At 35.2% G+C, this 25,268-nt stretch overlaps 1 protein-coding gene across 5 annotated transcripts in view; it reads right to left on the bottom strand.

Moving 5' to 3' along the window:
* Positions 1-25,268, bottom strand: part of LOC112047055 (CAP-Gly domain-containing linker protein 1) — a 49,061-nt gene that overhangs the window by 2,697 nt on the left and 21,096 nt on the right. For 4 of the 5 annotated variants that reach the window (XM_052881505.1, XM_052881504.1, XM_052881507.1 and 1 more), the window contains 12 exons: positions 25,115-25,204; positions 24,133-24,285; positions 23,782-24,018; positions 23,520-23,709; positions 23,224-23,443; positions 20,444-20,497; positions 6,797-6,937; positions 6,310-6,441; positions 5,463-5,483; positions 3,841-4,012; positions 2,936-3,292; positions 39-2,857 (listed from right to left, as the gene is read on the bottom strand). In XM_052881505.1, coding sequence (XP_052737465.1) covers positions 39-2,857; positions 2,936-3,292; positions 3,841-4,012; positions 5,463-5,483; positions 6,310-6,441; positions 6,797-6,937; positions 20,444-20,497; positions 23,224-23,443; positions 23,520-23,709; positions 23,782-24,018; positions 24,133-24,285; positions 25,115-25,204 — 4,586 coding nt within the window. The remainder of the gene's footprint in view (positions 1-38; positions 2,858-2,935; positions 3,293-3,840; positions 4,013-5,462; positions 5,484-6,309; positions 6,442-6,796; positions 6,938-20,443; positions 20,498-23,223; positions 23,444-23,519; positions 23,710-23,781; positions 24,019-24,132; positions 24,286-25,114; positions 25,205-25,268) is intronic. The other variant, XM_052881506.1, reaches the window with a different exon arrangement.

The raw sequence follows: 25,268 nt of genomic DNA, 5'->3' as shown, positions 1-25,268 counted from the left end.
TATTCCATAAAGTATGAAGTAATATTAAATATAAATACCTTGAGATCTCCTTGCAATTTCGTTATTAAATCATCTTTACTTTTCATGTCTTTAATGTTATTTTCTACGTCTGTTCTTAATTTCATAATAATCTTTTCACTGTTAGATAATGCTTCCGCGCTACTTTTTCTAGTGGCTTGTAATTCTAGAGTCAGTTTTTCTAATCTATCGTCTTTACTACTTTCAGTACTTTGTTGTATAGCTAATAATTCTAATTTTTGAGTTAATTCTAGTACATCTTGTTCAGCTTTACATAGTTTATCTTGGAGTTTGTTTTGGCTGTTAGTTTCTAAAGCAATTTTCTCTTTAGAATCTATTAACTGCTTTTCATAATTGTTAATTTTATTTTTCAGTTCGTGTCTTATAATTTTGCTTTCCTTTTTGTATTCATCGAACTGCGATTGTAGTTGTTTATTTAAATCTTCGTAGTTTAATTTTTGGGCCTCATTTATATTATTTAATTGTTTTATATCGTTTTCCGATTTGGATATACAATGTTGTAACTCAATCACTTTTTCTTTAGAAAGTGCTAGCTCCTCGAGATCGTTTTCTTGATTTTTTAGATTATTCTGTAATGTTTTCAATGTAGCGTTGAGAGATTCGATTTCGCTGGAATATTTTGCTTTTAAATCGGTATTCTCAGTTTCTAACAGTTTCATAGATTCCACCATTTTCCTCGTTTGCAAAATTGCGTCCTCGTTTAATGTACTCAATGCCAGCTGTTTTTCTTCTAGTAAAATATTATGACTTTTTATTTCGTCTTGAAGTTTTGTAATATCTCCTTCTAATAGCAAAGTTTTATTTGACTCTATAATATTCTTTTCATTCAAAGATTTAATAACATTATTTTTTTCGCTTATGACGTTATTTAAAGTAGTGATGTTTTCAAGGCTTTCTTTCAACTTCAAACTATTATCATCAAGTTGATTTTTGAGGTTCATAATTTCGTTTATGGTTTCATTACATTTGACCTCCAACAATGTTTTGTCATTAATCAATGTTGCCCTTTCAGTTTTAATTAATTCTAGCTGTCCTAACTGCTCTTTCATTACAGATTCTCCTGTAGAAGAATTATTTAAAAGAGCTTCGTATTGCTGTCTAAGTGACGTAGTTTCCAGATGGGATTGAGTTACCTGTTCTTCTAATTTGTTTTTCATTTCAGTTGATTTGTTAAGCTCTTCAGTTACTTGAGACAACTGGCGATCTTTTTCAGTTATAATTTCTCCATTAGATTTAATATCTATTGCTAGCATTTCAAGTTTAAGCGTCAAATCTTTAATGCAATTTTGTTTTTCTTCCAATAATTGTTTCAACCTACATTCTTCATCTTTTTGATTTTTTTCACTAAGAGTGAAAGCGTCAAGCTGAACTTTTAACTGGTTTAATTCTTTTTCATAAAAGCTTTTCTGATTATTTAACTGTGAGGTCATATCATCTAAAACTTTTTGCAATGAATCTTCGTGTTTTCTAGCTTCTTCAAGTTTGTTATTTAAATCATTTTGAGCTTCCGTTAATTGGTCCACTTTTTCCATCAGTTTGACTTCAGACGAAGCGCCATCAGCTTTTAATAAGGATATCTCATCTTTGTATCGTTCAATATCTATTTCAAGTTTTTTTCGAATTGTATCGTGTTCGTTATTAAGTTCATTCTCTTTGACTTTTAAACTCTCGATTTCATTTTTCAATATAGAGTTCTCATCTAATAATTTATCGGATTGAGTTTCGTATTCTTTCAAGCGGTTATCGGTTTCGTTGACGTGATTTTCCAGTTCTTTAATCTTATTTTCCGATATATTTAGTTTAGCTATATTTTGATCTATTGACTCTATAAGTTGACTTCTTTCTGTTGAAAAATCTTCTTGTAATTTAATTATCTTTTGTTTAAATTCTTGTTCTATTCTTCCACAATTGTTTGTTGCTTCTCTATATTTATCTTTTAACCCTTGTAACTCATTTTCTGTATCCTTTAGATGTTTTGAAAGTTTATTAAATTGTTCATTAGAATCAGTAGTTTGTCCAGTTAGATTCAGATATTCTTGTTCTACGTTCTCTTTAGATTTCTGTATTTCATCACACTTTTCTAATGCGCTATTTAGTTGACGTTTCAGTTCGCCAATTTCTAATTCCATTTTCGCAAGTTTATCTTTAAGTTCGTTATTAGCTTCTGTAGCTTCAGTAAGAGATTGCTTTAGTTTTTTATTCTCTTCTTTTAAAGCGTTCAGCTCATCAGCATTTATCGTAAATTGTGTATTCAAAGTATCCAATTCTATTTTACTTTGATCTAATGCTTGCTTGTGAGTTTCGATTTCTTTTATTAACTGTTCTATTTTACAGTTACGATCCTCGATTTCCTTTTTATGTTCTTCTGCAATTTTGCTGTGTTTAATATTAAAATTAGCAGTTGTTTGTTCAAATTCATCTTTTAATTTTATTATTTCCTTATCTCTTTCATGTACAGTTTGTTTAAATTCATGGATAAGTTTTTCGTTTTTGCTAGAAGAACTATTAGTTTCATTGAGCAATTTTTCGTAATCTTTTGTTTTGGCACTAAGATTTTGTTGCAAATTGAGGATCTCCAATTTATTTTTCTCGTCTTGTTGTGAAGCTTCGTTTAAAAAGCTTTCATATTCGTTAACCTTATTAGATAATTCGTCTTTTATACGAGTAATTTCCTCTTGTAAGGACTTGCATGTTGACTCTTGTTTTCTTTTGGAATCTTCTAGCTGCTCTATGTCTAATACTTTAGCACTTAGTTCCATTTTTAATTTTGTTATTTCTTTATTAAGATTAACTTCATGTTCTTTACTCGTACCCGTAACTGGAAATAAAATATTCTAATTACTATAAGAAAACAAGAAATTCATGGCGAGATTATACGTTAAATGTTTTACTTTACCTTTATTTAACTCTAACGTTTTATCATCAACAGCTGCCTGGAGTGATATTAATTTACTATTAAGATCTATAATTATTTGGCTATTTTCCTTATTCAACCTTTCAACATTTTGTTTCTCAGTCTCTAATTTCGATTCGGCCAACTGCAACTTAGCAGTGAGCACCGATAGCTGCGTTTCAAATTCAGTCTGAGCGATAGCTATTTTAGTTCTAGCTTCATTAAGTGCCTTTTCTGATTCTGTTTTTACTTTAGTTAACTCTTCTGACATGCTCTTACCAAGTGAATCTTTTTCGCTTTCTTTTTCTTTAAGAAGAGCGTAAGCTTCGTCGAGCAACTTCTGCAGTTCCGATGACAATGCTGTAAACAGATTTTTATTTTTTAATCGATCTGAAGAAGAAACAAAACAATTTATTGCACAGAAGACAACATATTACAAACAAAAAACAGCATTAGATTGTTTATTTAATACAATTGAGCAAAAACAGCCTTATTGAAACTTTTAATATGACAATTATGTCAGTCTAACGATGAAACGTGTATCAACAACCGTCGTGTCCCTGCTTGCTCTGTGGAACCAGACATCTGTGGACAATCCGCTGAATGTTACGGCGTTGAATATCGTGCATCTTGCCGTTGTAAAATTGGAATTATTTTTTTAAAGGCTACTTTACCCACGAAAAAAGTACCTATTCGCGGAATAGCATAATTCTTAAATATATGCGAAATCATGGATAGTATCGCTGTACCAAACATTGATCTAGATGAGATAGAATATAATAGGTAGAATAGTCTGGAATAGCACACAGCCTAGGGCCTACTATTTATCTCGATATACCTGAAAGGGATCTTTTCTGGTGTAACCTATGGGCACAGCTTATTCAGTATACTCAGCAAGTGGAACTCACTCTGTGCAGCAGCCAGTTCCTCCTTGTGTTGTTCAGCCAACGCGTTCACCTCAGCATTGCGCTGATCTTCAAGCGCTCGCAGCGTCGCCGCGGTGGTTTCCGCTCTAGCTGCTTGAAGCGCTACTTCCGCTTCTAGATCACGAATTTGCTTTTCGCGCGCTTCTTTTTCTTGCTAAGAAGTTTCAACATAAATAGAATGGATAATTTCAAAGGTAACTTTCTATAAATTAATATGGTCTATTTATTTATTATAATTACTTTTTGTTTGATGAAACTTTCATAAGAATCTAAACTATTATGTTTCACGATCGATCGCAATAACTAAAGTTAGTTTAACTTTATTATGTTAAAAATATTTAATTAATAGACAATAAAAGGATTCATATGAATTTTACGAAAACAACTGAGTCCAAACATAGAGTAAAACAAAAACTAATTTTCAAGAATAGATCTTTTTAAATACTTTTCCAACGATAGAACAACCAAAAACTCCAGGTCATAAAACAGTGACCTCATTTAAGGGCTGCAAGGCAATGCCTAAACATTACCTACTATAAATATTGGATAGAAGCAGGCGTTACTTTGCGGAAGTTCATCATGATTATATAATGATTTATTTATTTTGCTATCATCCGCGAAAAGTCGACGAACCCATGCGACAACGTCACCCAGGTCCGACAAAATACTCTCTACGTACGTTTCACCCCGAAACAACTTTACTTTACTTTGCAATTGCACGTTGTAGAGTCAACATCTCCTGAGGATGCTCCGGTTTCGGGGTGAAACGTACGTAGAGAGTATTTTGTCGGACCTGGGTGACGTTGTCGCATGGGTTCGTCGACTTTTCGCGGATGATAGCAAAATAAATAAATCATTATATAATTACCTACTATATTATTTACATAATTATAGAATTCGTTAGTAAGTAGTCGGATAGAAATAGCCTCTTCGGAACTTTCCTAGACCGATCGATTAGTACATGAAAGGTCACGGAGTGGAAAAGAAGCGATTTAGAGAGAGGCAGGATACATACATAGTATTCCTAAGTCACGAATATTTGTAATTTTTTTTTTATTCTTTAAGTTAGCCCTTGACTACAATCTCACCTGATGGTAAGTGATGATGCAGTCTAAGATGGAAGCGGGCTAACTTGTTTGGAGGAGGATGAAAATCCATCCCTTTCGGTTTCTACACGGCATCGTACCGGAACGCTAAATCGCTTGGCGGTACGTCTTTGCCGGTAGGGTGGTAACTAGCCATGGCCGAAGCCTCCCACCAGCCAGACCTGGACCAATTAAGAAAATCTCAATTTACCCAGCCGGAGATCGAACCCAGGACCTCCGTTTTGTAAATCCACCGCGCATACCACTGCGCCACGGAGGTCGTCAAAGCATTGCAAAGAAGCAGAATAGACAGTAAAACAAAGTTATAGTTTGACATGTTCGGTTATGAATCGCGAGTCACGACCTCGAGTAGAGTCCTTGGATAGATTAGTCAACCTCTATGTTTGTAAAGATTGGCTATTTTCCCTGTATTTTTTCATGTTGGCCACAAAAATATTTTACAAAATTTAGTTGATCAAGACGAGATCGAAATTTGATCGGAAAATTCTAGGTACATACCTCCATAGCTTCTTTGTATTTCTGAAAAAAAAAAACAATCCATTATTAGTAACTACAAGTAGTAATTTGATCACTAACTATTGACCTCATAAGAAGGTTTAGAGTCATTCAGCGGGCGATGGAGTGAATTCTGCTCTATCTTATGCTTGATTCTGCTTGATCGAATTAGAAATGAGGAGATTCGCAGAAGAACTAGTAACAGACAGCTCAACGAGATTGCTGAAATAGCAATGGGCGGAACAATTAGTTCAAAGAGCCGACGGACGTTGGGGTTCCCAGGTGCATGAATGGCGATACCGTACCAACAAGCGAAGTATTAGTCGACCCCCACTAGGTAGAACGACATCATAAAGTGTATTGTTAAGGTTATAGTTAGCCGCTGGATGCTGGCAGCAGAAGACCGTGGTGTTTGGAAGACCTTGCAAGAGGTACAGTACGTCCATCGGCTGATGTAGATGAGGATGATGATGATGATGATGATGATGATGATGATGATGATGATGATGATGATGATGATGATGATGATGATGATGATGATGATGATGATGATGATGATGATGATAATAATGATTATCATACATTAATAACGAGGGATGAAATTGCGAGCGATCCGATATCTAATAGTAACTTATATTTGTTTTCATTTAATATTGAAGAGGAATAATTTGATTGTTAGGTTTTGTTTAAGGTAATAAATTAGGCTCTGATACTACTGGGCCGATTTGAAAAATTCTTTCACATTATCCCTGATGAACATAGGCTATATTTAATACCTGTATTCCCAAAGGAACGAAAACTACGCTGATGAAACCGCGTCTGCTAGTTAGTACTAAAGTCAGGGACTTACATTGTAATCTTCCTTATTAATATTCTCTTCTTCGTTCCTGAACATGAGATCTTCAACCTTCTGTCGCTCGTCTTCCAGCATCTTGTTGAGTTTGTCCAGTTCGGCTTTCAGTTTCGCATTTTCGTTATTTGTCTGTAAACAATAACATTATTTCAGTCATAAATATTTTCCTGATTTCAGAATCATTGTAATTTCAGTTTATGTATCCTTTTTAACTACAATTATTCTAAAATATCTTCGGAAGAAACCGCTTGTATCTTTAGGATAGAACTTCACTTCATGTACGTTTGTTCTATGTCCAATTATATATAGAAGTTAGAGATCAATGACTAGTAACAATAAAAATTACCTGGGTAGCTTCTTTCTTTAGCTGTTCGCCTTCGTCAACTCCGTACCATCTAACTCCCTCTCGCGCGTCAACCAGTCCAAATGTTGCTGTTTCTCACGCAGCATTTTATGTTTCAATCACAAACTATGTTCAAATTACCTGTGTAGCTTCTTTCTTGATTTGTGCAAGCGCGCTTTCTGTTCGATCAACTTGTAAAGTCGCCTTCGTCAACTCCGTCCGGTCTAGCTCCCTCTCCCGCATCAACCTCTCCAAATGTTGCTGTTTCTCACGCAGCATTTCCTGTTTCAATTACAATAATATTATGTTGAATGCACCAATTACATGACACATAGTTGTCTATTTCTATGGTGTTCGACTTATAAATTTTAATCATGTTCCAATCATTATAAATCAACGTCTTGTTATTTTCCTACATGAATTATTGTTATAAAATTATAGTCTTTACTTAACCCATTAATTTCTACGATCGTCGATAAGTACAGATGATTAAATATTATAGGTACTATACATTATTTTTAACATTACTAATAAAAATTACAAAGTCCTTAATTTTATGTTTACTTCATTTGGATTACACAGCTTCACTTTTGACTTCCAATCTTCACAGCTTGATCAGTCTTGTCTCCGGTACTTAACATTTATTTTTTGACACTTTTTTAACTTTAAACATGCTTATAAAATGTAAACTTTTACAAAAAAACTATTAATATACCAGTCCTCTTGATGAGGGCTCAAGCAACTGGTGGTCAGGGTTGCAAGGTGAGGAATCTCCTCGCAATACGCACCGTCTAAAGAAATACACATCATCTGGGAGTGACTGTTGTAGAATAATTAAACACACTACTTACACTAAACCCAAAAAACAACAGCATTGTGGTGAGCCCAAGTTCCCAATCTGTAAGGAGTGAGTTTTAGCCCTGTTGAGTTTTATCATCGCAAATCGAAGCATCTTCCCGTCTTCCAGTATAGGTATTCTATCATAGTCAGATAAAAAAATAAATAACTGGGTTATGTAATAGATACCTATTCCACTCTGCTTGTAGTATACATAATCTATAGGTACTTATATAAAAATATATCAGCACAAACAGTAGAAATTGTTATACGTTGCATATCTATCCGAGAGTTCTTTTAATACTTTCATTCCAAATTTCCCTCGGGATAGGAAAATTTTCAATTCCATTTCCTCGCGATTGAAATAAAAATACAAATGACCTATATGTTCGAATATTTTTTTGTTTCATTTCTTGTTGGTCAGGAAAACGGAGAAAATTCCCTACGGACGTTTGCCGATACGTACGACACGTATTACGGGATAAAACTCCCCCTAACTCCATAGTCAGTACAAAACCGCTTAGCATATCTTCATGCTTTTAGATTTTCCTTTTATCTATCGCTTTTTCTCTTTACCTCTCTTCTTATTAGTGATTCTGACATATGGGCGTACGTTTGGCACTCTTATTCGCACGAAAGTATCCTAACAGACATTAGAACATTGTCATAGGTACGTAGTCAATTGCAAAGAACAGCTTAGAAGTCTTTGTTTATCTTGGACATACCTTACCTAAGATCTTTGCCCTAAGTAAATTTCTATTGTATGTTAGACAATATAGTACGTAGATATGAATTTACTATACTGTATGTAATTGTTAAGTACATACAAACATACACTGTTAGGCAGTCACATAAAGGTTGCCCCTTAATAATACTCTGTTGTGCATCAGAGCTCGACCAATAACAAGATAGCCAATTAGTCAATTTAGAGCCGTTTCTATCTTGTTACATAACTAATACAATTTACTAAGAAATATCACTGTTGTCTAGGCTTAGGTCACCTACGTACCTACGGTTTATAAACCGAGTAGTCATCTGAGTTTTGTCACACGGTATCTACGGATCATTGTCACCTTTTGTCAGGGTTTTTTAACGGCTTACTATAGGACCAGGGTCTGTAGCCACGTGACACGTCGATTCTACTTCTACAAACGTTAACGCTTCGATACTAGAAAAATGTATGGGAACGTCAGATTAGATTGTTAACTTGATCACGTGACTGATCGATAGCGAATGTAATTGCCATACATATTTTAATTTTCATAGCGTTTGCAATTTTAGAAAAAGACTCGACGTGCTTCATTGCTACAACCCTAGGTTTCCCTCCTTACAGGAAAGGAGATATGGAACTTAGACCCATCACGCTGCTTCAATGAGGTTTGTTTAACGATCACTATTAGAGTAAATGGTAATGAGAACGACCGATGGCTTAACATGCTCTCCTCGGCAAGGGGATGTAACACCACCAACAACCTAATTCCAGGTTGAATTTTTTTAAAAAGAAATGCTTAGTATTTCAAAACTAGACCCAGGATTTAAACCCAGGACCTCGTGATTCGAACATGGTTTCAATTTTCAAAAGCTTTCCCATCCGATCTAAGTAAGTAGAAACGCAACGATTTTCTACTTATAGATATGTTCCGTGCCAATAAAATCACGGCAAAAAATGATCCGTTTTAAGCTACTCCACTGAGCACACACATGTATAATTTCTTAAAAATATCGTAAATAATTTCGTAAATTAAATGTTTATTTAGTTTTTACACTTCCTGAACAAACAACTCGACATTGTAGACAATATTCAGGTATTATTTGTTTTTAAGCTTTCGTTGTATGCAATGCGACTAAATGAAATTAAGACAGACACTTTTGTCCGCCTTAGTTTCGACGCACTATTGACATGTCTAGTAGTATAAAATCTTTGATCCTAAGTGTAAAGGCATCCCTTTTAACAAAGCATTACCTCTCATGCACACTCGCTAGAAACATCTACCTTTGCCTCACGCTTCGTCGAGTGCATAGCTGGCCTCAAGTGCCTGTAATTTCTCACCCTTCAACCCATAATAGCAATGCAGCTTTGAGGCAGCGAAAAGTACCACTTCTTGAAAGTCATGTGGAATGTTTTTACCCGACTCCATGAAGGGTTAAGTTTTTCGCGCGTTTTTTATTTTATTTATAGTAGGTAATAAGTAGTAACAAAATATCTGTCTGAATTTTCATCTTAACTTTTCAGACAAAGCGTGTTTTGAATTTGAAAATAATGTGTAAACATGTCATAACATATTGTCTTCAAAAGGACCATCTTTTGAATATCAATAGCGTTTAGATTTGAATCGTGGTTTTGAATAAATTATAGCTATCTACATATTGGACTAGTGATCTAATTCCATTCACATATATTTATGTTTCTACATAGGTAAGTAACACCACACCAATAGGGTATATCCTCAGACCAATTATAGAAGGACCTGTATCACACTCATAGTCACAAACAAAATTGTCTGTCATTTTCTGAAGAAAATGAGCTTAGATTTGGTTTATATCTTATACTAAACCAGAAGTTTTTGCCCGTTCTTTACACAATTTAATTACACAAAAAGGTATTTTTACGGAGCTCTTTAACCGATGAACACGATAACAACTATTTAACATCGATACAATAGAGACAGTTTCTATAATCGCATTAGATCTTTGATCATATACATTGACAGAAAAGTAACGTCTAGCGAGGCAGGTCCTATACAATAATTGGTCTGAGGGTATATCTAATACTTTAAGTTACACTTAATATGCTATATTAAAAATCCGTTACATAAACCAGATGTTGAGTACCTAGTCTTATTTGCACTCTATCGTAAGATTTGATAATTATGTTCAAAACACCATAAATCCTTCAGTATTGTGTGGTATGGAACCCGCTTTCATTTTACGGAACCGCTTAGGAACTTCTTTAGTTATCTACCTAGTTAGATGAATATCGTAACAATCCATTTGAATACCCATTTTAATATAGGACTTGCTGCAGTTTTAGAGAGGCCAAAATCTTTAAGCAAGTTACAGAGAGATTTTGGTAGTAATCCTCTCGCACCTACTTCTACGGCGTACAGACTAACCACATAGCCATTATTAGTTAGTTCATTTGTTAGATCACAATATTTATTCACTTTTATACTGTGGTCCTTCGGAATGTTAGTCACACACGGCACAGTAAGCTCTACAAGTAGGTACTATTGGCTTTGTTTGTTTGGACAAAAGGAAAATGTCTTGTCTAGAAATAGTGAATTAGTGACATCCGCTGGGATTTTATAACGTTCAATGGTAATTAATAAAAAAAAAAACATTTAAAAAACATTTACTTAGTCGAGGGTACTACAACATTGATGAGTTCCTTAATGATAAAGATGCTTGGAGGCCGTTGGATCAGCTTCCACCTTCACACAGGAAGTAAAACTATAAATAATGTAAACAGTAATTGTTATCAATTGTAAATTATAATACTGCATGACTTTTTCAAAAGAGCAACTGTTGAGTTTCTTGCCGGTATCTTCTCAGCAGAACCTGCCTTCCGAACCGGTGGTAGAATCTTTACAAATAGTCAACTGACGTGTCAAAAGTGCTTGTAAACTGAGCCTACTTGAAATAAATGATTTTTGATTTTGAGTTTGAAAAAATCTTTGGTATCTTTGCACCTATGTACTTTGGAAACTTTATGACAGGTTGTATTCGAGTTTATGAATATGGTAATTATCAATTAGGCAGGTGAAAAACTCCGCGTAGGCAGTCAGATATTACCTAAACACTAATATGGAAACAAACGTGATCGTACGTATCTATTACAGAAGTTATGCTAGCGCATTATCACCCGCCTACTTGTCGTGTCTGTATTAGCCACTAATTTTCTACGTAATGTCTATGTTTATGCCACTTCTATTATGATCGATATTACGTAACACTTGCCATAAGTACTAATATCTACAGCATAAATAGAAATAGGGTTTATGGTCCAGAGAAATAAGACTTTAAAAGTTACAATAATTCCCATGGAGCTAAAAATTGGTATGAATGTTTAGAATAATACAGTATTGCCAATTCCGTGATACAGCAGTAGAAAGAATTAAGAAAAATAATTTTATTATATTAACGTTAATGAATCGATACTAGATGTGGATAATTACGATATCAGTGATGAGACATATGATGTATCACTTTTAGAACATATTATTTGTATCCAGCCTGAAGATGCAGAAAAAAAGATACTTAATCCTAATTCTATATTTCTATCATATGATTATCACCAATGATGTTAGAAAAAAAAGTGCTCTTTTTTCTTCTAACATCATTGATTATCACTAAAAAATGCGAATTTAATTACTAAACTAAATTTCTTACGGCAATACATTATTTTTATCACCATTTTATTAAATTAGATCATAGTTATGAACTATCTACAAAAGGGGTCGATAGTAGAATGTAACTTTTGCTTTTTATCATCTTTAGTATATTAGCTTTAGTTCTGTAATTCTCATAAATTAAAGTGACGTCACAAGCCCTAATTTTGAAACTTCCCTACGTAGCTGCTTTCTTTATCTATATTCGATAAATTATACTTACAAATAGACCGTATCTTACGATAAGTAAATTATTTTAATCTAACCGCTGATTCACCTTAAATAGGTAACCGAGTTTGATGTAACACTTTTAACATTTTTGCTGCGGTGCTGACTTTTCTGTACTTTCCTCTGTTGCGGTACGAGGTTCATTGACCTCGTAACTCTCGAACACGCTAGACATGAGAGGTCAATTGACCTCGTACCGCAGCGAACGTGTTAACACTGTTGCAACTGGTGACATCACCGACAAATTCGCAGCAAGAAAGCTTTGTATGTAGGTTGGAAATTAAAATTAATGAGTATTAAAAATTTATAGGTGTGGTAATACATAATACGAAGGCAATGACCAAAATAGGACAAAAACGGTATGTTAGAAATTACTTTGACATCTAATACATATGTTTTAGGTTCGCATTATTGATGGCTACCCTACCCAACGATTAATTATGTTATTATTTATTGTAGTATGTATTTACCTTAGATTTTTATATTTATTATTTTACAGAATAAAAAAAATAGCAACACTAACATTGTATTATTAACATGTACTATTTATACATGTGAAAAGTAAGTCTTTCTACCTGTCTCGTACCTTTTCACGCCTAAAGAATTTAGATGAACATGATCTAAGAGCAGAACATAGGCTATTTTTGTCGCGAAAATGCGTTGAAAGTTGGGATGAAAGTCTTTTATTTTTCATGTTATACGATTATAAAAGTATGTAGGTATTATTAGAAAAATAATAAATATCCCATTAATGTGGTTGAAGAATTTTCATTATAGAACTCCCTCAAGGGATTTAAAATTTCCAATAGTGGTTTTCTTGTTTGTGGGCATTTCGACATCGATTTTAGACATGAAGAGGTTTTACTGTATTTTTTTTTATTCTTTACAAGTTAGCCTTTGATTACAATCTCACCTGATGGGAAGTGATGATGCAATCTAAGATGGAAGCAGACTAACTTGTTAGGAGAAGGATTAAAATCCACACCCCCTTTCAGTTTCTACACGACATCGTACCGGAACGCTAAATCGCTTTGCGGTACGTCTTTGTCGGCAGGGTGGTAACTAGCGATGGCCGAAGTAAAACCTCAATCGGCCCAGCCGGGAATCGAACCCAGGACCTCTGTCTTGTAAATCCACCGCGCACACCACTGCGCCACAGAGGCCGTCAAAATAATGTACAATACACCTAGAATACAGTAGAACCTAGAAAAAATAGGGATAGAATAAACTGGCTGGTTTTATGAGGAAGAAAAAACAAGGTCAAAGGAAGATAATTTAAAAAAAAGTTGTTCCAGAAAACTGTATTCACGCACGAAATTGCCGCTGCGCTGCGGCAAAGGCAAAGAAAATCTTTACAGCGACGCGACAAGGAGTTCCCTACATAGATAGTACCAACAACGCCTCTTAGAATAACTGAGCCCCGAGCTAAAAGGACTCATTCCTTTTAGCTCGGGGCTCAGTGAGTGACTCAAAGAATTAAATTTTGATTACTAAGTGCTTTTACTCATACCTACTAACTCACCCTAAAACAAAATCTTCCTCATAAAGAGGTAATAAGGTAATCCAAAATACGGCAAAATATATAAGTATACCTACTTATATTTTTGTTAAACCAGCCATAAATCGTACTGTGATTATAATTATTATAAGTCAATTTGAATTTGATGATTAACCACATTATTGAAACCGAAAAGTTATGAAAAAATATACGTAAATGTAAATTTCTCAACAACCCGAGAAGACCCGAGAATTCTCGAGACCCGAGAAATTGAAAAGCTCGAGAAATCATGAACCCTAATAAGTACCTATAGTTCTATACTCCTGATAAATGAAAAAAAGGACGAAGCACCAGCTGAGGCCATTCAAATTAAAATAAAGGCAAATTAAAGTGAAATTTTTTCCGAGTCTTGCACGATATCTTTCTTCCCTGAAGCGAGAAAACTACTTATATACTTAAATAATATAATCTCAATCTAACTCAACACTAATTTATCACCATTATTATGAGTTTTTTTGAAAAAGACTGAAGCTTTCTTCTTCAGTCTGCTCATACTCGTCAACTCGTCAACAAATGGAACGAGGATCCTAAACATTGATACGCGTTCAATGCTCAGTAGTTACCGAAGACTATGTCTATAATTTTGATGTAAGTATACTAATAATAATATCAAACCATATTCGGCTCACTGATGAGCACGAGACTCCTCTCAGAATGAGAGGGGTGAGGCCAATAGTCCAATGCGGATTGGTATACTTCACACACGTAAAGAAAGTTTTTCCTTCACCGTTCGAGACACATAGGTATACGTATACGGTATAGTGCTATAATTTAATCCATTCAGCCGTTTTTACTTGACTCAAACATCTAAACTTATGAGTAGTAGTACCTATTTACTTATTTAAAAAAAAAAGAATATTTATTTAATTATCTCTTTAAATATGACCAATATTCCTATTCTCCTCCAGTTAGTCGGGAAAGACTGTTTTAGGAGTGGGTACGACAATAGACCTACGGGGCGGGGATCGAACCACCACCCCTCGGGGATGAGTCCAATCGCTCTTACCGTTAAGCTATTGAGGCTACAAACTATTTACAAACTTTGCAAAGGTACTACTCGTACTAATTTCGTCAGATAGGTTTATAACTTTATGAAGATCGAGTCGAATTCTCCCCTTGCACCTTTGTGATTCAATGAACATAGAGCAAACGCAATACTGAATTTCAGGCTCAAGTTGGGCGGATGCCAAATTCAACAGAGGGAGTGAACCGTCTGGGATGTATATAACGTTTAGAGATATATTCGATCGATGTGAGGGGTTGAACACCCCTTCAAAACGGAACCGAAGTGAACATTAAAATTCGACTGCTCTTAAAACCCCGATAATTTCCGCTCTTCAAAAATTCTACGTAGTACTTATTAAGTTAAAATTAGGAAGTAGTACTTAAAGACCTAGATTTTTACAGAATTCTTATCGATTGTCATGAAATTTTGTCAGCTTTACAGAAAAATATGCTAACATGGTAGGTAGATGCGTGATAGCCCAGTGGATATGACCTCTGCCTCCGATTCTGGAGTGTGGGTTCGAATCCGGTCCGGGGTATGCACCTCCAACTTTTCAGTTGTGTGCATTTTAAGAAATTAAATACCACGTGTCACAAACGGCGAAGGAAAAACATCGTGAGGACACCTGCATACCAGAGATTTTTACCAGCGTGACTATTGGTTAGACCAATAGTCACGCTGCCCCTCTCATTCTTAGAGAAGACTCGAGTCAGCAGTGATCCGAATATGGGTTGATAATGATGATGATGAACCTTTCGTTAATAAAAGAGCAGACCTAGCCTTCGTATATGTTGTACCAGACTGTAATCGAGCCGTTTGTTAAATTTCATTTTGAATTGTTCAGAAGTTATCTATACTAACCTTTGTCTAAGTATGCTAATACTATAGAGCTAAAGTTTGTGGTGTTATATTCTTTGAATCTACTGAACCGATTTTGAAAATCGTTTTACCACTACAATACATACACAGACACTTAATTTGTAAGTACGCCCTATGGTACTTATATGTATATATATAGGCTATATTTTATCCCCGTAGTTTTACGGGAACGGGTACTACGCGAGTAAAACTGCGGGCGTGTGTTAGTATATATTTTAGTATACAAAAAAAAATATTAACTAGGTCATTACAGATATACATCGTACATGCGTACCATAGTTTAAGTACCTACGTATTCCTAACGATTGTCATGTAAATGCGGTAGGTAGGATTAGTGACGAGTTTATCTAAGAGCAAAATCTTTCAAGAACGAACAGCCAATTATTTCCTTTATGTTTTTCTTTCATGCTACTAGGAACTTGTTAAGGAAAAACGTTATAACAAACAAAAATACGTCTTTTAGTTCTCGATGTTATCCTAATTTCTTGTTCAAGGTAGGTAGGTAACTATTTAGAAAATCTTAAATTTTTTTTTACTTACGGGTAAGTATTTATTGTTATTATACTTTTATTATCACTATAATTATTATAAAAAAAGACTGTAAGTAATAACAATAGTATTACCGATACAACAGGAATTGCTTTTTTTTATAAATATAACTTGAAAAACATAAACCCTGGTTTTATTATTTAATTTATTTTTAATTTTTGTGATAAATATGTTCGGCTCCGAAGTCTGATTAAGGTGGGTATAATGCCTATTTATTCCTTACCTTCAGACCAATTAATAAAGGACCTGCCTCGCTAGACGTTACTTATCTGTCAAAGTATATGATCAACGATCTAATGTGACTATAAAAACTGTCTTTACAGAATCGATGTTTCATAGTTGTAATCGTGTACGTCTGTTATAGAGCTCCATAAAAAAACCTTTTATTATAGTTGAATGGTGTAAAAAACGGGCAAACACTTCTAGCTTAGTATAAGATAATTATATACCAAATCTAAGCTTGTTTTTCTTCAGAAAATTAAAGACAATTTTGTTTGTGAATATGGGTCCTTCTATAATTGGTCTGAGACCTTACCTAAATTAATCGAAATCAGTTCAGTGTTACTTGTCCAAGCCGTGTAAAGAACACAGATACAGACTTTCTTTCGCATTTCTAATATTAAAATGGATAATCTTAATCATATAAACCAAACCAACCAGCATCAAGGGTCTATCCACACTGACCATAAGAGTCAGGGCGTTCCGGGATTACCAAAAACGTGAGCTACTAGTGAATTGATGACGTCCAGGTAGCAGTTTCTAATAATGTCAGGGATAACGACAATAATTTTCATTTCGTGCTTTTAAATAGTATTACTTTAATCAGTTACAAATATGTGCATGGATGTAATTAATTGAGATATTTTATTTATAAATATTTTAAGCACAAAACATTTTCATACTGTTAGTTAATTAAATAGTAGTATCTACAAGTCACATCGCGTTTGTTTTTGTTTTATTTCATCGCATGTATTTAATCATTGCAGTTATTTCAATAATATTCTCTGAGTCAGCGAAGAATACTTATCTGCGCCAATTATCTATTGCATTGATTGATTGGCGAAGTAATTTATTGAAATAAATTCTACAAACCATGATATGATCATGACAACTTAAACAAATAATATTGTTTGATTTATTTTAGAAAAGCCACAAAAATTACATTTAAAACCAAAAAATAAAACAAAACACATTTAAATGTGTTCTATCAGGAAAAGCTACGGCACCAAAATATTGTGCTGATTAATTGAATTGAAAAAACTTAATGTCCTATGAAAATTATTTTTCGCGTCTCTGACAAAATACTCAATAACAACATTTGGCCCCAACTCTGATGTTAGGATAATTACGAGCAAGAAACGGATGTTTACATCCAAGGGGGTAAAGAAAGAAAGAAGGTAAAGATTATGCTATTATAGAGGCTTATATTATAAAATAGTGGTGGTATGCAACGTATTTTCCCGCGACCCTGACAACCATCGTGCCCTGACTCTGCTATGACAGAATAGACGTAAAAAGCGTCTTTTAATACTTACATACATCATAAACATGCGACCAAGCAAGTATACAGCTATTAGTATAATAAAACAACAATGTTAAGTTTAGGAAATATTTATTATTTACACTATAATAATAAAAGGAGAAAAGAAAGAAGGCAATGAGACACATTACGTCCGTTACACTTTATTAAAACGTGTATTCATTCAGTTAAACATCATTCCCACAAAGTTATCAACTACAAAATATCACTAAAACTATGTTACACTAAATATAATAATAATATAGATTAGATAATAATAATTATTAAGTAAGTAGTCATAAAATAAAACAAATTAGAAAATATAAACTATTCTAACATACAGTAGTACTCATATGTGAGTAGTCCTTATATGATAATGAATATTTTAAAACACTTACAGGCACTGGTAAGAATTGTTATTAAAATTAACAATAAATAAATAATTAATGATTAAAATCGAATCCAAAATAAATGGAATGTAATATGTTTAATTATTGGCAACAATTATTACGAAACCAAAGAATATCACAGTATTGCATTGCATTGCGAAGCATTTTCGTCGTAACTTTGAAAATTTGATCACAATTCGTCGCTAAGTTAAAATTGAAATATTGGAACATGATTAAAGAAGCTTACATATTTTGTACTATAATGTGCGGTAATTGACAAAATGTCTAAGTTATTTATTATAAACTAATAAGGCATCTGTAAAAAAGTCTGGATTATGATTATATGTTATTTTTTACCTTGTAAGTATAAAACATCAATCATTAATGTAAAACAAATTATTATATTATGAGAAAATAATGTCGTTGTACGTTTCCATTGTTTACATAATATTATGTAGACGTCTACAGGTTTTCTATTAAATTTATTCGTTTGTTTCGGTAATTCTCAGATAACGATCAATAATTTTCTGGCAATTAATGCCAGAATATTATTAATATATTTTACTTTATACGAAGTAAGCAATTGATACATTTTTACCAGAATGCGGCACCTCTGGCAACAAAATAAACTTAATAGCACTTCGTATCAAAGTGGTTTATTCCGTTTTTATATTAATTTTCATATAGAAAACCTGTTGTTTCGCCTACTCAATGGATAATTATGCTGGCTTATCATCACAAAACTTCGATTCTGAAATTGTGCTGCAGATGCAGTACAAACAATTTATATAATACCACTATTGTAGTGCGGTGGCCACACTATGATGCGTTCAACTTTTAAAAATGCTGACTATTCTTTAACATAAATCAGCCAATTATTACTGCATATATACTGTTTTCCTTTTAACATTTAGCGTTCCGGTACGATGTGGTAGTAACCGAAAGGGGTGTGGATTTTCATGCTCCTCCTAAAAAGTTAGCTCGCTTCCATCTTAGATTGCATCATCACTTACCAACAGGTGAAATTGTAGTCAAGGTCTAATTTGGTAAAGAATTAAAAAAAAACGAACAAGAATTATTAAAAGGAAGGCTTTAAATTATTAATGTAAAACTTTAAATGCGGCGTTCTGTAAATATAGTGTTTAGTACTGTTAGATAAAATAAAATATTAGAAATTTCGTAAAGTACTATCTTATAAATCCTAATTCACACTATACTAATATGACAATTCTAAAAGCAAACATACTTTTACCAATGTCAGTCGTATAATTAAGCTAGAAACAAAGACATATTACAGGGCATGGTCACATAAAAGGTTTTACAGTTTAACTATAATGATAATAAATAAACGCGGCAAAAGTTAGCTGCACAATTCTGAAGTTAAGGCTATCGTAAAATTATTCAACGATTTTATGGGGAACTTAATACCTATCTGTTATTGAACAATTGGCTGAAATGTTAAAGAATGTTCTTTAGACTGTCACAAACGTTACTTCGAAGTCTTACAGTATTTCTGAGTCAATATAGGCTCTATCATTTTCTACCAAGGGGATGTCAAAGGCCAAAACATACCTAGCAACGTATTTGTGAATATCAATCAATTTTTAACATTGCTAACGTTGACATACAGTTCAAAATTAATTAACGCGATAGTTTAGTTATCGCCGACGAAGATAGCAAAAGTGTTAATTAATTTATATTAACACCAGCAACAATTCTGATAGTATTAAGTGCTGTATTGTTTGATAGTGAGAAATATGCTTCAGATATACGGTGGCTTTGACAGTCAATACTCAATACAATACATTATAAAGTTAGTTTTGGCAATCGACTCGAAGACATCTGTATGCTTAAGATGAGCACCACGATATGATATCTCCAGGCGAGACAAATATCGATCAATAACTCAGACCAGTTACCAGAAGACTTGCCTCGCTAGACGTTACCCCTCTGTCAAAAGTATGTATATGATCATGATCTAACGTTTTTATGCAAAGTGGGTCTATAGAATGAATGTTTCAGTGTGTGTATTATGATTTAATTTTATAGTTGTGTGTAGTGTCTTTTACACTACAGGATATATTTATTGGTTTATTGGTGTTAAATATGTTCAATGTGTGATGTTCGATACAAGTCTAAATGTTTGTTTGGTCCAAGTTGGTCTGAGACCAATAATGGTAAAGTCGGAAATATCGCTCTCTCTTTTGATGCGTTGGGAGAAAAGAGGACCAATAACAGAGGTCAACTCCTCTGATATTGGTCGGCATTTGTTTTCTTTTCACAAGATATATCGTTGACGCATGTTAGGGTTTCTGGAACCTATAATACTCGTTCGAAAACACTGTAAGACTTAAGAGTATTGTTTGCAAACTGCTGTTATTGAGGTTAATTTGACGATCGTGTGATTACCGCGCAGCAATAGTAGCGTACTGTACCTGCAACGCGCTCTTCGCCGACACCGGGGTGGAGGACGCGCGTGGACCGGCCCGCTGTCGCGCGATGTGCCGTAACGTACGTACCGTGACGTGACGTGACGTGACGTTAGTGATCGTGCACATGCGCGCAAAACATGAAAACAACACACGTTAGCGCACTCAGTTCTAACCGCACAAACACGCGGGATGTACAACTTTTGATAAGTAAAAATATTTTAAAAGCTTTTGCGTGTATGGGTGTCAAACTGTGTGTTTGTTTGTGGTATCGTCACTAATGGACTTTTTGGGCGCAGTTTTCATTTTTTAATAAGATATAGACGGGTTTTATTATGTCTAAAAACTATCAGATTAACCAATTGCAGAATAAGAATACAACAGGATTTTGAAAAAGAGAAGTCGTCGTTCTAACTGCCTCATGAATATTTTTTTATATCGGTGAGAGAGGTAGTCGAATCTGGAAAGACAAAGGCTGCTATGGATGCGTCACCTGCACTGGAAATCTTTTATAACGACACAACTCATATATCGCGGCTAAATACAGGAGTAATATAGACAAAATGCTTCATTACTTCTGCGATCCTGGTACTTTAAAGCTGGAGCGTTACAATTACTGCGAGTTACTGAAGCAGCGTAAAAGAACTACTTTCCGCTCAGTTTCAATGTACAGTTATTAGGAGTAAACGTAGGTATAATTCATCTACACCTGTGTTATTAGAAACCTTTAGGAAAAAATGTAAAACATTCTCGTAAAATCGTGGCGTATTTCATGGAAACATGGTTGAAGTTTGTAAGCTCATAAAATATTTTTGCTCATCAAAAGTTCGACACTGAATGTGTTCACGCAAATCCAACATAGGTTAGCAACAAAAAAATCTACATGAAATTAGTACACTGTGCTTTTTTTGAAAGAAGCAAAATCAATAAAATTCAATAAACAAAAATATTAAATTAAATCTATACTAATATAATAAAGCTGAAGAGTTTGTTTGTTTGTTTGTTTGTTTGTTTGATTGAACGCGCTAATCTCTGGTACTACTGGTCCGATTTAAAAAATTCTTTCAGTGTTAGATAGCCCATTTATCAAGGAAGGCTATAGGCTATATATTATCCATGTATTCCTACAGGAACGGGAACCACGCCGGTGAAACCGCGCGGCGCCAGCTAGTATTTAATAAAATCGGTAAAATATATTCTGTTCTTAGCTAATTATGGCGACGCGAATGGGGGTAATATATTTATCAGAGTATATGTCATATTGTAATTTATATATATTGAAAACTGTTATAAGTATGTCAATCAGTTTGTTTTTCTACATCTAGTAAAAGTGTACATATGATATCATGATAATATAAGATAAGAATAATTATTTTCAATGGTAGGTTTTCCAAAATCTTGGATTTCAATTATGTATTTATTATTGTGCTGTAATTGAGAATTAAATTCCAAATATCAGCACATCTACCCTAATGATTAATATTTAAGTATAGGAATCATACTGATCAATAAATTAATGTTTCGATAAAATATTCTCAAATATATTATACCTACTCGTAAGTATAAGCAAAATAAAACTTGTTAAAAACAACGCTACAGCAATAATACTTTTATAAGACCCTTATAGGTAAGCCTCTTATACGTAATATCACAGTTAAATTATAATAAATATATGAGTTTTCAGTCTCATAAAATGTATATCGAACTAAATGCCATGAAGCACCTTTAAAAAGCATCATAATTATAATAATAAATTAATGAGGAACTACAATGAAATTAATATATAAAATTATAGAAAATCAATCATGATCAATCTAATTAAATAAATAATAAAATTAAGAATAATTGTCAATGATAAATAAAAATAATTTAACACAAGGGCCAAACCAAGGTGTGCCAGCTACAGACCAAACAAAATTAATTACTGAACCATGCAAACGAAAAGCTACTTCTACCCACCATTACTCTTGCGTGTAGCCATCGCTGGAGACTCGTTTGCCTCGAAAAAAGGTATTAGAGTTCGTAAACGATACGAACCTAGGTATAACACAGAAGCTGTATTTAAAATATGATGGCACCATGAATCAAATCGAGGAAATGTGTTTTTACGTATACTCGTCCCTGGAGTTTAAATACCATACAGATTTTTTGCAACAATACATATGTTTGTAGGTACATTATTGCAAATACAAATAGAGATTAGGTACCACAGCCGATTATAAACAATGATAAAGTAGGTAGCGACAGGAACATTATGCTCAAATGTACACTACATATGGATATGTGAACTGGAAAGGCGACACGCAAGAGAAATGGTAGCTCTTTCCGAAGCCTGAGAAGTGATTGCGCGACGGCGGCATCTCCACGAACAGGTCCGTAGCCGGGCCCCGGCTGGCCCTCGTCACGGCTCCCGGCCGCCCGCCCCACCGCACCACCTCGCCGCCGCGCGACCCCACCGAAGCAGCGCTGCTGGTGCTGGAAACGCTGCGCCGCGATCGCTCTGACCGCGTCTCGAAACTCAGCACGCTCTCCGAACAGCGCCACGACTTGGGCAGCGAAGCGTTCGTTCCGCGCGGAACGAGCGCATCGCTTTTAGAGTTGCGGAACACTAGGTCGTAGTACACCCGAGGCTGCGGCAGAGCGATGAGGGCGCAGCGGTCCATCTCCACGTGTTTCACCAGCAGCGTCTTGTCCAGCAAGCTGGGCGCGCTGCGGTGCGGCCGTACGAGCGGGCGCGGCGAGCGGGGGGAGGGCGGCTCCGCGGAGCGCGCACGGGGCTAGCCTACCTGAGCACCCAGCGACGTCACCCCGAGTCTCACCCCCGGTCGGGAAGACGCGATCGAAGTTCCGAGCGATGTCAGCGATTCGCGCGAGTTGGAACGGCGCACCGGCGTCGCCCGCCCGTTGCTGTGGATAGCGCACGCCCCGGGCTTGCGGTTCGAAGGCGAACGCGACACCTTCGAAATTGGCGCGAACAGACCGAAACGAGGAGCGCACTCAAAGTATCTGCAAGAGATTCGCATGTCAAAATACTTAGCAGCTGATGTAAAATCTTTTGTGGATGAACGTTGATTTAATTTACCTCTTTCCATCGACGGATCCATCGTTTTTCCCCAGAGGGTCATCCAATTCTACACCTCCCCAGACGCCAGTCGCGAATTCGGTAACACCCACATACCGAAGTGTACCAGCCTTGCTGCCCCTGCTGCTAGATACTATTACTCGATCGCCGAGGCGAAGGTCTCCATTTGTGGTGGTCGATATGGAAGCATCTACAAAAGTAAACGTTTTAAATTCCCCTTCGGGTGAGACAATACAATTTGACTTGACTAAGTTTAACTTACTCATCTTACTGCTGACAATGCTTCGAACACTGCCATTCGGTGAAAGCGTTCGCCTGGGTCTCGCTGACCCTGAAGGTGGTCGTTCGAACACGCTTCCGGCGTCCGAGACAGGTGATGCATCATGCGGTGCGTGGCTTGCTATTGGTTCTCTAGTTAATCTAGTGAGGCGAGAAAACACGCCTCGTTTTTCGGGACATTGGAAATAACGGAAACCAGCCACAGAGCCGTCATTTTTACCTGCAATAGTCCAAAATCTTTAGATAACAAAGCTAATTAATTTCAAATTCATTAATGATACAATTTAGTTTCATAGATGTAATTAAAGTGAAGTTGTAATACTAAGTAGCATACCTATAGGATCATCAAGAACAATGCCGGCCCAGTCGCCCGGAGCGAACTGTGTTTCACCGATGTAAGCGATCTGACCGGCTTTGGTGCCACCCACCCATACTCGCTCGCCGATTATAAAACTGTCCGTGTCCTCAGTTAGCACGACACTGTGATCTGGAATTCCAGTATTGCAAAAGATTAGACGTAACTCCAAGTAATTATGTAAATACACCAGATCTTACGATATGCCCCAACAGGAGAAAATATTCAAAAGAAAGTAGCTTTCTTTACAAGGACTGAAGTTTATAGTCAGTTGAATATGGATACCCCTCACATTCTCCATTCTTCACGCATATTTACGATGCACACATGACTTGAATATTATTGCTAATGTAAGTGCAGCAGCCATTGCGGAACTATTTGCATTCCGTTATTTGCATATAGCTACGATCTAGCCCAACTTGTAAAGTATGCACCTGTGAACTTTCGCCGAGAAGTAACAGAAGTAACAAACTGCATTTGACATTTGAGGTGTAGGAAACTATCTAATATGACACAAATGACATAACTGTACTGCATCACCAAGCACATACTCATACATAATATGCTTTACAAAGTAGCTGTACATTTGAAACATAACATTAAAACCCAAAGTGTATATATATGCGATAATAGTGCAAAAACGATAGTGAAAATGAACACATTAAATGATCAAACAAATTGCTCCATAACAATTACCAAAAAATATCCAGACATTAATTACATCATGCAGTGCAAATTTGATAACGATTTGTTGAATATTAATCAGACTAATTGAAGCAATTGTGTAAAAAGGAAAGACTAAAATTGCTTCTTTAAAAATAATTACCTAAGTAATTTAACAACAAATTTGAACTCCTGACATATAAACCTAATTTAATTTGTTTTTAAATGTTAAATTTAATGAAATTTTCAATCTGGAAATGGAGATTTGTTATGGAACAGTTTGTGGTGTTTCACTTACCCGAGCAACGCCTCAAGCCGGCTTCGCTGAGTCGTCGCGGGTATTTCTCCCAAAGCGAGTCCATGGATGTGACACTGGATCGGCTGCTGGCTGTGACGCACACAAGTGACACACACGTGCATTAGGCACTACTACCAGCACTACCATGCGCGTA

The sequence above is a fragment of the Bicyclus anynana genome, chromosome 5 (genome assembly GCF_947172395.1).
Source record: "Bicyclus anynana chromosome 5, ilBicAnyn1.1, whole genome shotgun sequence".
Lineage (NCBI taxonomy): Eukaryota > Metazoa > Arthropoda > Insecta > Lepidoptera > Nymphalidae > Bicyclus > Bicyclus anynana.
This window is presented reverse-complemented; position numbering and strand designations above follow the sequence as displayed.